The sequence below is a fragment of the Erpetoichthys calabaricus genome, chromosome 11 (assembly GCF_900747795.2).
Source record: "Erpetoichthys calabaricus chromosome 11, fErpCal1.3, whole genome shotgun sequence".
In the NCBI taxonomy this organism is placed as follows: Eukaryota; Metazoa; Chordata; class Cladistia; order Polypteriformes; family Polypteridae; genus Erpetoichthys; species Erpetoichthys calabaricus.
The window spans coordinates 81,151,330-81,164,080 of NC_041404.2; the positions used below are offsets into that span (position 1 = coordinate 81,151,330).

Below are 12,751 nucleotides of genomic sequence, written 5' to 3' on the forward strand. Positions count from 1 at the left end.
GTATCTCAAAATAGTAATTAGTAGTATTTGAGTTCCAAATGTAACAGAGATTTTTGACTTCAGAACGTACTGCAAACAATTTTTCTTTTTTTAGTTCTGACTTGCCTTATGTATTATTTTGCTGTTTTTTCTGTAGAAGCCAACATGATATCAATATCAGAAAGAGCATAGTAGAAGCAACACAAGATGAACAGGCGTTTTTGCAAAGAAAATACCCATCTTTGGCCAATCGCAATGGCACTAAATATTTAGCAAAGACACTTAATCGATTGCTTATGCACCACATTCGAGACTGCCTACCTGAGTTAAAAACTCGAGTAAATGTGCTTACTGCACAATATCAGAGTGTACTGAACAGTTATGGGGAACCGGTGGAAGATCCTAATGCTACTCTGCTACAGATTATTACCAAATTTGCTACGGAGTACTGCAATACCATTGAAGGCACAGCCAAAAATATTGAGACATCTGAACTGTGAGTATTTATTTTTAAATTGCATTAGTTTCCTAGTCTTTAGTACTATTCATCCAAAGTTATAGCCTTACTTAACTCTGGTTTAACTAAGTTAAGTTTGCCTATTTATTGTAATCTTCTCCTTCAACAGGTGCGGAGGTGCTAGAATCTGTTATATATTTCATGAAACATTTGGTAGAACACTGGAGTCCATTGACCCACTTAGTGGACTTACAATGCTTGACATCTTGACTGCAATCAGGAATGCAACGGTATTGTTAAGAGATGCAGGCTATGGAAGTCCAGATGAACACTTGCTTACTTTTTATAATGTGCACTGAAATATGTCACTTTTACTTGTCAGGGTCCCAGGCCAGCATTGTTTGTTCCAGAAGTATCTTTTGAACTTCTGGTGAAGAGACAGATAAAACGTCTGGAGGAGCCAAGCCTGCGCTGTGTGGAACTGGTGCATGAGGAACTGCAGAGGATTATTCAGCACTGTACAACTTATAACACCCAGGTAGAAATGACCCACATGTGTCTTATGGGTACAGAAAAAGAATAAATAAAGTAGGTGGAGTTTAAATAAGTATGTACTGCTTAGTTGAAATGTATGAACTATATTTATCTAAAATTCTACCTAGGAAATTATTAGAAATGTCTTTTAGATGGCAGCACAATGGCAAGTGGTTAAGGCATCTTCCTCATGGATAGAACATTCTGGGTTTTAATACCAAGGCTTTATTATTGCCTGTGTGGAGAATGTACACACATTTTTCTCCCACATTATCAGTATTTTTGCATATAACATTGATTCATGATACTAGATTGCCATGTGTGAGTTTGTTCATGGTGGGCATTGTGGTGGAGTTTTATACCATACAGGGCTGATTCATGCCATGTGGCCTGCCGCCACCATGAATTTGAAAAATGGGCTTGAGAATATTAAATCTTTCCAGAAATATGTTTTGGCTGATTTTAATATTTAACATATGGACACAGCGGATCATCTTTTTCCATATTACTCTCACTGCACCACTCAGAGTATTTATATCACTATATCTGAGTGGGGAATCACAGATCTACAGCAGCTGATCAGAAAGAGAATTATCGGTATACAGCATAAAGCACAAGGTGCCTCAGCCATGCTGCCTATTTGAACTGCTGTCACACGGCAAACACTTCAAAGCCTTTCCTGTATGGACCTCGCGGTTCAGAAACAGTTTCGTCCCAAGAACTATAAACGCACTCAATCTGCCCATCAAGTGCTCCTTGTAGAACTGTTTGTACTTATAAGTACAATTGCCTCACTGTAAACTTGCACTACAGTTGTAATATTCCTCAATCTGAGCTACCTTATAAAGCGCATATTTACATATGATGACGATATCATTTTTAAGATGAAATGCAGCAAAATGTTTATTCTTTTATACAGAAAAACTTCTAACTTCATTTAAATAATCTATATTAATAATTAAACACGTGAGGACACGGTGCTGCAGCGCTAGCTAGTTCACGGATTGTTCCTACCTCGAGCTGTATTCTTGCTGGTGCTGACGCGACACTGGAAGGATAGATGGATAGAATAATTAAACACATACTACGAAGATATTTCAATGTTCCTTAAAAGTTTTGAAGAATCGGAGTTCTAAGTTTACAGATGGCTAAACGTCTATTACAGAGCTGATTGTGTGGCGACTGGGTATTTGGACAAAGACAAGTAAGGACAGGAATTGGGGGTTAGTATGTTTGAAAGAGACAGTACTGCTACAATAAAGTATTTCATCAATGGTCGCACATGGCGCAGCAAGCATCTTGCGTGAGACATGAACAATCACTGCGCTACCGTGTTCCCATGTTTAATAACATGCTTTAACTCCTGTCATCATGAAAATGATATCACGTATACATCTCAGTATTTTAATTATTCAGAGAGCTGTAATACTATGAATATAATGGATTCTGTGTCCTGTCGGAGGAAGAGAAAACCCGGAAGCACGTAGTGATTCACACACACACAGCACATGGACGATCAAATACAAAACAAAGCATTTAATGTGCTATTTTAGTTACGATGGGATTTGAGAAACTAGTAAATTAAACGATTTTAAGATGAAGTTTGTGATGTTCTCTTTAATGACAAAATAAACTACGTGATTAAAGTGGAAATTTCGAGATTAAATTTGACATTTCGTGCTTATTTTTCCCCACTGTGTGCCTTTTTTTTTTTTTTTTTTCTCTGTACCCTAATAAGCTTTCTTATGACACTCAGACGGTGGGCTACAACTCGCCTTTTCACGGCAACTTTGATATGTGACCTCTTCTTTTTTTATTTCGGGCACTGTGCGACTTTGTGAACTTGAGCTTTTGAGTTTCTCCGACACACTCTGTCACTTGATCAACTTCCTTTTGTTGTTTATACCACTGTTTAAACCAACAAATAGTACGTTTTTCCTTGCCTCCACTTGGTATTCCCTGAAATTCTTCTATTTTCCCTCGTGCTTTTGCCATTGTCTTTTCACAGAAGGCTGAGCTTAAGGGCTATTTATATTGATTTGCATATTCAAAGAGGCATAATTCTGGGAGGAGTTGGGGCGAGACAGCAGGCGTGTGCACGTGCGTTACTTTTCACACTGACCAGGATTTATGTAGCGGAAGAACGTGGAAGTTGGCGTTCAAACAGATTTATGCATCTGGATTTTTTTGTGCATACGAACATTTCTGCTTTTGTGCTTATGCCATGTTATAGTGTGAGTTCTACGCACGGCGTTATACATGAGGCCCCAGGTTATTGTCAAATGGAAGTAATAGTAATATGAGGTCCATGTGGACCCACATTTCTCTCATGTGAATTTTGTGTGCTCTTATCTTTCCCATGTAAATGAATAAGGACACTTGGTCCTTCTGTCACCTCATATTTATACTGTAGTGAAACAGGAAATCATTGATTACTGCTGGAAATTTTCTACAAAATCTGCTTAATTTAATGTAATATAAAATCTTCAGTTACACTTTGTTCACAGGAATTTCTCAAATTTGCTTAAAGTAATGGTTGGATATCTGTCACTTTTTTTCAGTGAGAGCTTAAGATTTTTTGTTTATCCTATTTTATTCATCTCTACCAGGGGTGCCAAAAATTGAGGACAGGACTGTGTATAACTTCTTTTTATTCAATAGAAAACATATATTGGCTTCCCTGCTATTCTTTTTACTTCTGTTTCCATACTGCTTCTTCAGGTATACCATGAAGCTTTTATGAGGGAACAAAGAAAAAAACAACAACAACAACAACAAAAAAAAAACAGTACAGTTGCTGCTATGATCTTGATATCATCTGCATTAAAGGAATACTCATTAATCCACATGTCTGTTATCTTATTCATATTTTTTGCTAAAATATCATTAACTAAATATCTTCTAAATAATTAGCGTATACATAAACTCATGGACTCTTGACCAATGAATGATGGGGAAGAGGTGGGTCTTAAGTCAAAAGTCAATCTAATGAGTGCTGGGCTTAAGAGAGAAAACAACATTGGAAGGGTGTCATTCCATTGTAGTACCCATTCACACACATACTCAAACTTACCCTCACACTAACCCACAACCAATTTGAGATCACCAGTTAACATAATTAGCATTTGGAGGAAAATTCATCTCACCTAGGGAGAATTTGCAAACTCTGCTGTCATATTCTGCTATCCACCATTGTATTCTTCAGCATCATTGAGACTAAGTCACTCGCTAATGGCGGTGCGGGGCTCATGTTTATGCCGCTTCTCTAAAAGTCTCTGCTCTCTTTCTTGAAAACTTTTGAGGCTTGTCAAAGGGCATGTTTCCCTTTAAGGCTAGAAGGACTTCTGGTAATTAAGCATTTAGCCCTACTTAAGGGTATGTCACATTACATGACTTTTCCAGTGATTTTTCAGTTATAGCCTTCATTTACATAATCTTAACAAGTTAGAGGCAGGCGTGCTATTCTTCAACTTGCTCTGATAAAATCAAACAGGTTTAATTTTTGTCTTTAGTCATAGCGCAGGCTCCGTCTACATGAGAACTGACAACCAATGAATACTCATGCAGAAGTACAATTTATATTGTAATGCGGACATTTTTGACCTTGCAAACAGAAGAGAAGCTTTTCTGTCTGATGTTTTATGTACCACAACAAAATGGGGAAAAGAAGGGAGGAGATTGGAGCTAATCTTGGCGTAGTTGTTACCCTTTGTACAACGCTGGCTCCATCAGAGGCATACAGTTGGCTGTCAAAAAAGGGAGTGAGCTCAGCTGTGCTAAAAAGTCATCAGAGATGGTAAACTAGACCTGCCCAGCGATTTTCAGCCATTTAATTGACATGGCCCAGTGATGAGATCAGCAACTGTGTGGTGGGCAAGTCTGACATACCCTACAACTAGAAGTTGTGTAATGTAACCACCGCTTTAGCTTGTGAAGTGTTCACAGATAACTGTCTTCCCGCAAGCCTGTGAAAAGCTGGCTGCTACACTACTTTCTCACAAACTCAGTAAAGGGCACTAAGTAGTTTATAAAACCACTAGCAAAATACCCGCGCTTCGCAGCGGAGAAGTAGTGTGTTAAAGAGGTTATGAAAAAGTAAAGGAAACATTTTAAAAATAACGTAACATGATTGTCAATGTAATTGTGTTGTCATTGTTATGAGTGTTGCTGTCATATATATATACATATACACATATACACACACATATACACACATATACAGATATATTATATATACATATATATATATATATATAAAAAATATATGTGTGTATATATATATATATATATATATATATATATATATATATATATATATATATACACACATACATACATACATACATACATATACACACATAGATGCACTTACAATAACATAGAAATCAATATAAACAACATTAACATCATTATCATATGAGAATATGAAGTAATATATAAGAAGCACATTTCATATAAATATAAATAATTAAACAGTAAAATCTTCTTGTATAATTTGCTACCGTGGCTTTTCGTTGGTCTGTCCAGGATATTTAAATCACCTGTAGCTTGCAAACTGTTTCACCTATTGACTTGAAATGTGGTACACATATAATACGTCACGTCTGCTATCCGCTTTATGGGTGATGATTGTATTACTCTTTTTATGTTTATTTTATTTTAGAATCAACTCCTATCTGCGCACACCAGGGCGGCCGTGGGCAGATGCGTATGGTGTATTCACTCCATGTTATCGTGCATTGCGCTGTCACTGGTATTTTGATAAAAGAATTTGAACAATATATAAGAAGCGTATAAATTATTAAACAGTAAAACATTAACATTTAAGAAGTAAAGTTACATTGAGTACTACTGCAGTGCCTTCGGGTATACCTCATTTTTTCTTTGCCCATTACATGCTTAAATGTATACATTTTTTGGTGTACCTACCCGAGAACACGCGACATATAACCGACCGTGTGAGAAGCATGGATTTTAAAGAAGCGTTGAGTTCATCTGCTGGTCTCCCTCGTGGAATAACTGGTAATGTTTCACTAAAATCTACAGCGAGTAAAACGACATTACCTCCTTTTTTTTTTGTACGATCTCTGAGATGTTGCTTTTTTCGGTTCAAGGCTTCATAAGCTCTTTTATGTTCCATGGTGTACTTAATAAGTACTAATTATCCCAAACCATCATCTTTGAATGTTGCAAGACTTTCGCCTTGTATGTAGATCGGGGTAATTACATTCATTGCATTCCTAGTCTGAATCACAATCTGATTGTATGGGTGGTTACCTGGCACTGTAGGGTTGCCACCCGTCCTTTAAAATACGGAATCGTGCCGCGTTTGACAATGAAATTGCGCGTCCCGTTTTGAATCAATACTGGACGGGATTTATCCCGTATTTTTGTAATCATTTCTTTTTTAAAGCAGCGTCTCATGCAAATCATCCCACACGCATTTTATGAAGATGCCTCCTTTCCTACTTTTGATTGGGTAATACTTGATGTCATCGTTAGTTTGATTGGTGTTTTTAACTGTCCAGTGAGGAGGGCGTGTCTTTTAAGTACAGTCTGCAAAGTGTTGGCACTGAGATGTGGCGTCAGCGCCATACTTGAAGCCCCTAACGTTGCGGTCAGCAAGTCGGCTAACATCCGCCATGTGCCGTCTTTCAGTTGCGAGAAGCAGATCATAGAATGGTTGAAACTGTTGCCCCTAACGTTGCGCCACGGCGTGTGGTTCGTTAATACCTCGTGTCTTCTCATTAAACTTTTATCTCGCGAATGTTATTGCAATCCGCAGCGGGAGCGTTTCTATAAACTTTATTTAAACTTACGTTTTACACCGTGGTTTGTTTCCCTTATGAACATGCTTGTATGCTTAACTCGCTCCGTTCTCAATTGTTTAATTAATTTTTTGCTCTTCGCTGTTTGCGGCTGTTCCTCCATTTCCCCCTACTTCGTTCTTTTATCTCGCGAATATGTTATTGCAATCCTTAACGGGAGCGTTTCAATAAACTGATTGAAAATAGTTTTGCATTTACCTTTTTAGTAAAAGGCGAGCTTTTAAGCCTGAGAAATCACCCCGTAAATGCACACGTTTAATTGGACATGTGTTAATATGTATGGTTACACAGTATTAAAAGACAGTGAACAACGTCAGTTACCTTTGTTCCCGCGTTTGATAAAAGGTGAGCTTTTAAGCCTGAGAAATCACCCCGTAAATGCACACGTTTAATTGCACATGTGTTAATATGTATGCTTACACAGTATTAAAAGACAGTCAAAAATTAACGTCATTTACCTTCGTTCCCGCGTGCGACTCGTGCTGTAAATCTCTTCCTTGTTTTTAGTTCACGTGATTACGTAGGAGGCGTGATGACGCGATACGTGACTCCGCCTCCTCCATTACAGTGTATGGACAAAAAATATGTTCCAGTTATGACCATTACGCTTTGAATTTCGAAATGAAACCTGCCTAACTTTTGTAAGTAAGCTGTAAGGAATGAGCCTGCCAAATTTCAGCCTTCCACCTACACGGGAAGTTGGAGAATTAGTGATGAGTGAGTCAGTCAGTCAGTGAGTGAGTGAGTGAGTGAGTCAGTGAGGGCTTTGCCTTTTATTAGTATAGATAAAATGCTTTTTAAAATTGATTTTCACTGACACATCCACAATTTTGATTTTAAAGCTTTTATGGAAATCCAAATGGTTACTTTGGAACTCCAGACACCTTGGCACCCCCTTATTTTGCAACCTTGGTTTTATGGAACCTTTTGTGTTTAAATAGACCTGTTCAACGAACTACCATACTTTAGGATTATGATGAGTAACCTAGAAGTCACAGGTTGCAGACCATGGTCTGTTGTTGTTTGATGTATGTTAACCAGCATCTACAAAATTGTCCTTGGTTATATCGAGTTATTATATAAAAAACTAGTAGCTTATGTAAAGTGTATTGCAGTCTGAGTTAAAGGCCTTCAGTACACAATTATTGAAGCTTAATGAATAATATTTTGGGTTAAAACTATAGTAAATTTTACTTTGTTTTTTTAAGATCCACATGACAATTGATTTAAAGAGATATACAGTGGAACCTCGATTTGCGAGCATAATTCGTTCCGGAAACATGCTCGTAGTCCAAAGCACTCGTATATCAAAGTGAATTTCCCCATAAGAAATAATGGAAACTCAGATGATTTGTTCCACAACCCAAAACTATTCATATAAAAATGATTAATACAAAATATAAAGTAAAAATACATAAAACAAATTAACCTGCACTTTAACTTTGAAAAGAATCATGGCTTGTGTGAGTGAGTTTCTAAACTCTTGTGGGATTCCACCCAATGGGACAACACGCAGAAGAGCATCCCAAAGCAAACGCAGTCTCCCAGCGCTGTAGCAGTTCGCCGTAAATGCGAATCTGAAAAGATTGCGGACATGCTATAAGCGCCTGCCGTCGATGGGTGATACAAGGAACATTATAAATGCGCAGGGCCCTGCCTGACTGCTGTGTCTGTTTCAAGCTGAATAAACCCGGTGTTGCTAAAGTACTGAGACTCCGCTTTGTGTTTTAGTGTGCAAGACGGGGAGTCACACGTCACAGCACACACGTGCGCGAGCACACACACACAAGCGCGCGCGCACGCACGCACACACAGTCACAATGCTAATGCTGTAGTAAACAGTATACGCTCATACGGATGTTTACTATGAGTGAGGCATGCCGACTCAGATGGAGAATAGGAGACGATTACCCACAATCCCGCAGCGAGAGAGAGAAGAACCATCAGGTCAGTTGTGATCACATGACGCTCAGCAGACAGTGAGTATACGTACTACTCGTACTGCAAGACCTCGCTCGTTTATCAAGTCAAAATTTATTAAACATTTTTGCTCGTCTTGCAAAACACTCGTAAACCAAGTTACTCACAAACCGAGGTTCCACTGTAATGATTATTTGAGATTATAGTGGCCAATGCAATTTCAAGAATGTGTTTAGATGTTATTGTTCTGTGGTAGCATAGTAGAAGCATTAGTACGTATGTGTTGTTGCAGTGGACTAATAAATGAATAAATACATAGAAAACCACATTAAATTTGCAAAAATAAAACATGTTTTGTTAGACATCTATAATAAGACTTGGATTACAGATAATGGATTGTTGTGAATCTGAGGTAAAATTTTGGCAGGTTCATCTCCACAGTAAATTTTAGTGTTCCCTCTACAAGTCACTTTCCTTTCCAGTTCTCCCTGTTGTATAGATGAGTAACCTATAGTTCTTTATTTATTTATGTTTAATTTTGTAACTGCTTGTTATGAAGGTGCGATGAAAATAAGTGATTAATAACTGTTTTAAGGTGGTTACGGTATGTCATAATACATGTTTTACCTGAACCACTGTTGTAAGCCCTGACTGAGAACAAATAAAATTTGCAGATTCACTTGTGATATTCAAAGACTTTTTTCCTCTCCCTCAGGAGCTCCTACGTTTCCCCAAATTACATGACTCAATTGTTGAGGTTGTAACTGGCTTATTGAGAAAGAGGCTTCCGATCACTAATGATATGGTAAGCTTATTTTTACTATTCAAATCTAGTTCAAGTCTGTAGTAAATGGCAAGCTGTATGTCTTCTCTTTGTACATGCATATTCTTTTGGGGAAAAAAGTTAAACCTATTGAGACCGTATCTTTTTGAGTACCCAGATTGCAAATTTTAGAGGAGCAGAATGTTGTATGTACTTGCACTTACATTATGTTGTGGAACAGTTGATAGTAATAACCAGTCCATTGTTGTGTGTGTGTGTGTGATTTTTTTTTTTTTCTTTTTTTTTTTAAACCAGGTTCACAATCTTGTAGCAATTGAACTGGCATACATCAATACAAAACACCCTGATTTCACAGATGCAGCTTTGGTCTCTGCATCAGTAAATAGTGCACAGGTACCAACAATTTCTCTCTATTATAAAAAAAAATATATGATGTGTGTCTACAATGTTGTATAATTTGTGAATTTCCCCTTGGGATTAATAAAGTATCTATCTATCTCTATCTAATGGGTGGATACACTTTTGAGTCAAAGTAGGCATTTTGAGAGCAGATGTGTTCTTCTAGAGTACATCTAACTGAATATTGATGTTGACTTCTTCAGATGGTTTATTACGTTGGATGGGAGTGGTGGGTGTGTCAGATATTTTCCAACCCCACAAACTCATGCCTTTTTCCCTTAGAGTTTCATTCTGTATATTCCTGGTATTGTTTAGTCTTAACTCCAGACCAGCCTGCAATTATAGAGCTATTTTCCATGGCTACCCCTTTTTTGTCAATTTTTATATTCACTCCCAACAATCCTGTATTATAGCACTGTTCAACATATAACTAATGTACTGCCATTTGTCAATAAGAGCAACAATAAATAAGTTATTTTTTTAGCCTAGTTAGCAGGTTGTTTGTGTGTCTGCTCTGTAGAGGATATAAATTTGAGGGTTGTTCTTCAGTCCCTGGTGGGGGACACAGAATGATGGGCAGTAAGAATAAATTATCTTGATATAGCAGTGTTTAGCCATTAAATAGAGAAGCAAAGTTTTTCCACATTAGAATTTCCATTTTTTAACATTTTTTTGTTTTTTTGGTTGTGAACACAATGGATGCCAAAATGTTTTGGACATGTTTAACGACACAATACTGCAGATCATGACTTATACTTGTACCAGTATCTTTCTTTCATCCGTGTAACTTTGGGATACAGGCTATTTAAAAATGTATTAATAGTTGTGTTATTTGCTAAGTTTCCTCCTTTGTTTTCTATGTCTGCCTTGATGTGTATGGTGTTCAAATACATACTGTTGTTAATTGGTCATTTTTGTGCCTTTTGTAGACTGAGACAGTACAAGACAGTGGTCGCAGGTGGAAAAGTGAGAAGCCAGCAGATGAGCGAATAAGTGAAGAGAAAACCAAAGGAACTCCACAGAACTCTGCATTCAACAGCCCATCAAGAGGACACGCAGTCAACCTGCTGGATGCAGTGAGTTCATTGTGTATTTTGTAACTGTTGCTGCCCTGATGGTGAAATTTATTTTAAAGCACTTGATTTGTACAATGCAATGTCAATGTGACAAGCTAAATGGGTTGTTAAGGGTCATATAAAATGTATAATTCTTTGTCTTGGTGTTTAGTTATTTGGTCATATTTATGATCCAATTTTCTGATTTTTTTTTTTTTTGCTTTTTTTGTTTCAAAATATGCCCTAAATGGAATACTGTTTCTTAGATTGATGCCATATGCTGTCAGTTGATTTATTGAAAATTGATTTAGGAATATTTGTGGTATCTCAGATCAATACAGAATGGATTTCTGATAATTATGTGATGGTACAGTATGTTTTGTGTGTTTTCTCCTATGCCACACTTGTCATATTTAGACAAAAAGAAAAGTCAGTAGTTTTGAAAACCCAACAAGCAAAATGTGTGGGAAGCAAAATATTCTGAAAAGACTTTTAAGAGAATGTAGAAAAACATTTATGCACAAATGCATAAAGCAACAACTTTAAGTGCAAAAATTATTTTTTTTCAGAGAAGATACACAATTCTAAAAACATCCTTTCTGTAGCTGCTACAGAGTTGACATCATTAACCCAGATTTATATTAAATCAGCTCTGGTTATAATGCATGGATGTCCGATGCAGTGTGTATTTGACACAATAAAGCTGATTTTGCAACAAAATTACTTTTAACATTCATTACAGCTTTATCCCTTTATAGAATTTGTCCAGAAATAAAATACATGATTCGAGCATGGTTTGAGAGTTAACATGCAGTGTCATGTATTTAAATGAGGGAGTTTAATAATGGCAAGAGTAATTGTTTTTGATATAGCTACTACACATAGCCCCAACAAAGGAAAGAAGTCTTCATCTTCATCCTCTGAATGTAATGGATGTGGCTAATCAACTTGCTAATAGGCATATTCAGCTTAGAGATGTGTGGAGCAGGTGCCTCTTTGGCTGCACCTGCATATGTTTTGTGATATGGGTGAAAAACTCCACCAAGTTATAGTTGTAGCATTAAAAATTGAGGAAAGTTTCATACAATGTGGCTATCTGTATACCTGTGGCTAGTCTACAATGGTTTCAAAATGAGCTGCACCTTATGTTCACTCCTAAATAAAATGTGTTTATTTTGTGTTTTAAGATGACACATTGGTCAGCTATTTGTGTGGCTCAGCTCATAATGCTTTAAAACACATCCCAAATCCCTCTAATGAGACACTGTAATGCATTAACAGAAGCACATAATCTCATAGATGTGCAATTAGCATGGCTGCTATTACCGCATACTTCATTTCTCAAAATCAAACACTAAATTTCTGTTGCCAGTGGACTTTTGACACCAAGTTACCGTTCACTGCTAAAACAGATAAGTATAATTAATATAGTTAAAGGAATATTCCCCAGAAATTATATTTTTTTAATATGTTACTTATCCCATGCAGTTTGTAGTAATGGCCAAGTAAAAATATTAATCTCCTGTTTATATATTGCACAAAGAAAAAAATGTTAATGAAATAAGCCAAATGGTGTTCAATGTTGTAAAACAGCAAACAATGCGAAAATGGAAAAGAGAAAAAAAAAATCATTATACTCGATTCGCATAATCTACAGGTGCTGGTCATAAAATTAGAATATCATGACAAAGTTGATTTATTTCAGTAATTCCATTCAAAAATGTATATTAGATTCATTCATTACACACAGACTGATGTATTTCAAATGTTTATTTCTTTTAATTTTGATGATTAT

The 12,751-nt window shown here is 36.7% G+C and overlaps 1 protein-coding gene across 3 annotated transcripts in view; it reads left to right on the plus strand.

Moving 5' to 3' along the window:
* Window positions 1–12,751, plus strand: part of si:dkey-32e23.4 (dynamin-1-like protein) — a 31,861-nt gene that overhangs the window by 10,398 nt on the left and 8,712 nt on the right. For all 3 annotated transcript variants that reach the window (XR_007936296.1, XM_028813453.2, XM_028813454.2), the window contains 6 exons: window positions 137–475; window positions 606–726; window positions 819–974; window positions 9,434–9,523; window positions 9,797–9,895; window positions 10,831–10,977. Coding sequence is in view for 2 of the 3 variants with exons in the window: in XM_028813453.2 (XP_028669286.1) it covers window positions 137–475; window positions 606–726; window positions 819–974; window positions 9,434–9,523; window positions 9,797–9,895; window positions 10,831–10,977 (952 nt within the window). In the remaining variant the exon portion in view is untranslated. The remainder of the gene's footprint in view (window positions 1–136; window positions 476–605; window positions 727–818; window positions 975–9,433; window positions 9,524–9,796; window positions 9,896–10,830; window positions 10,978–12,751) is intronic.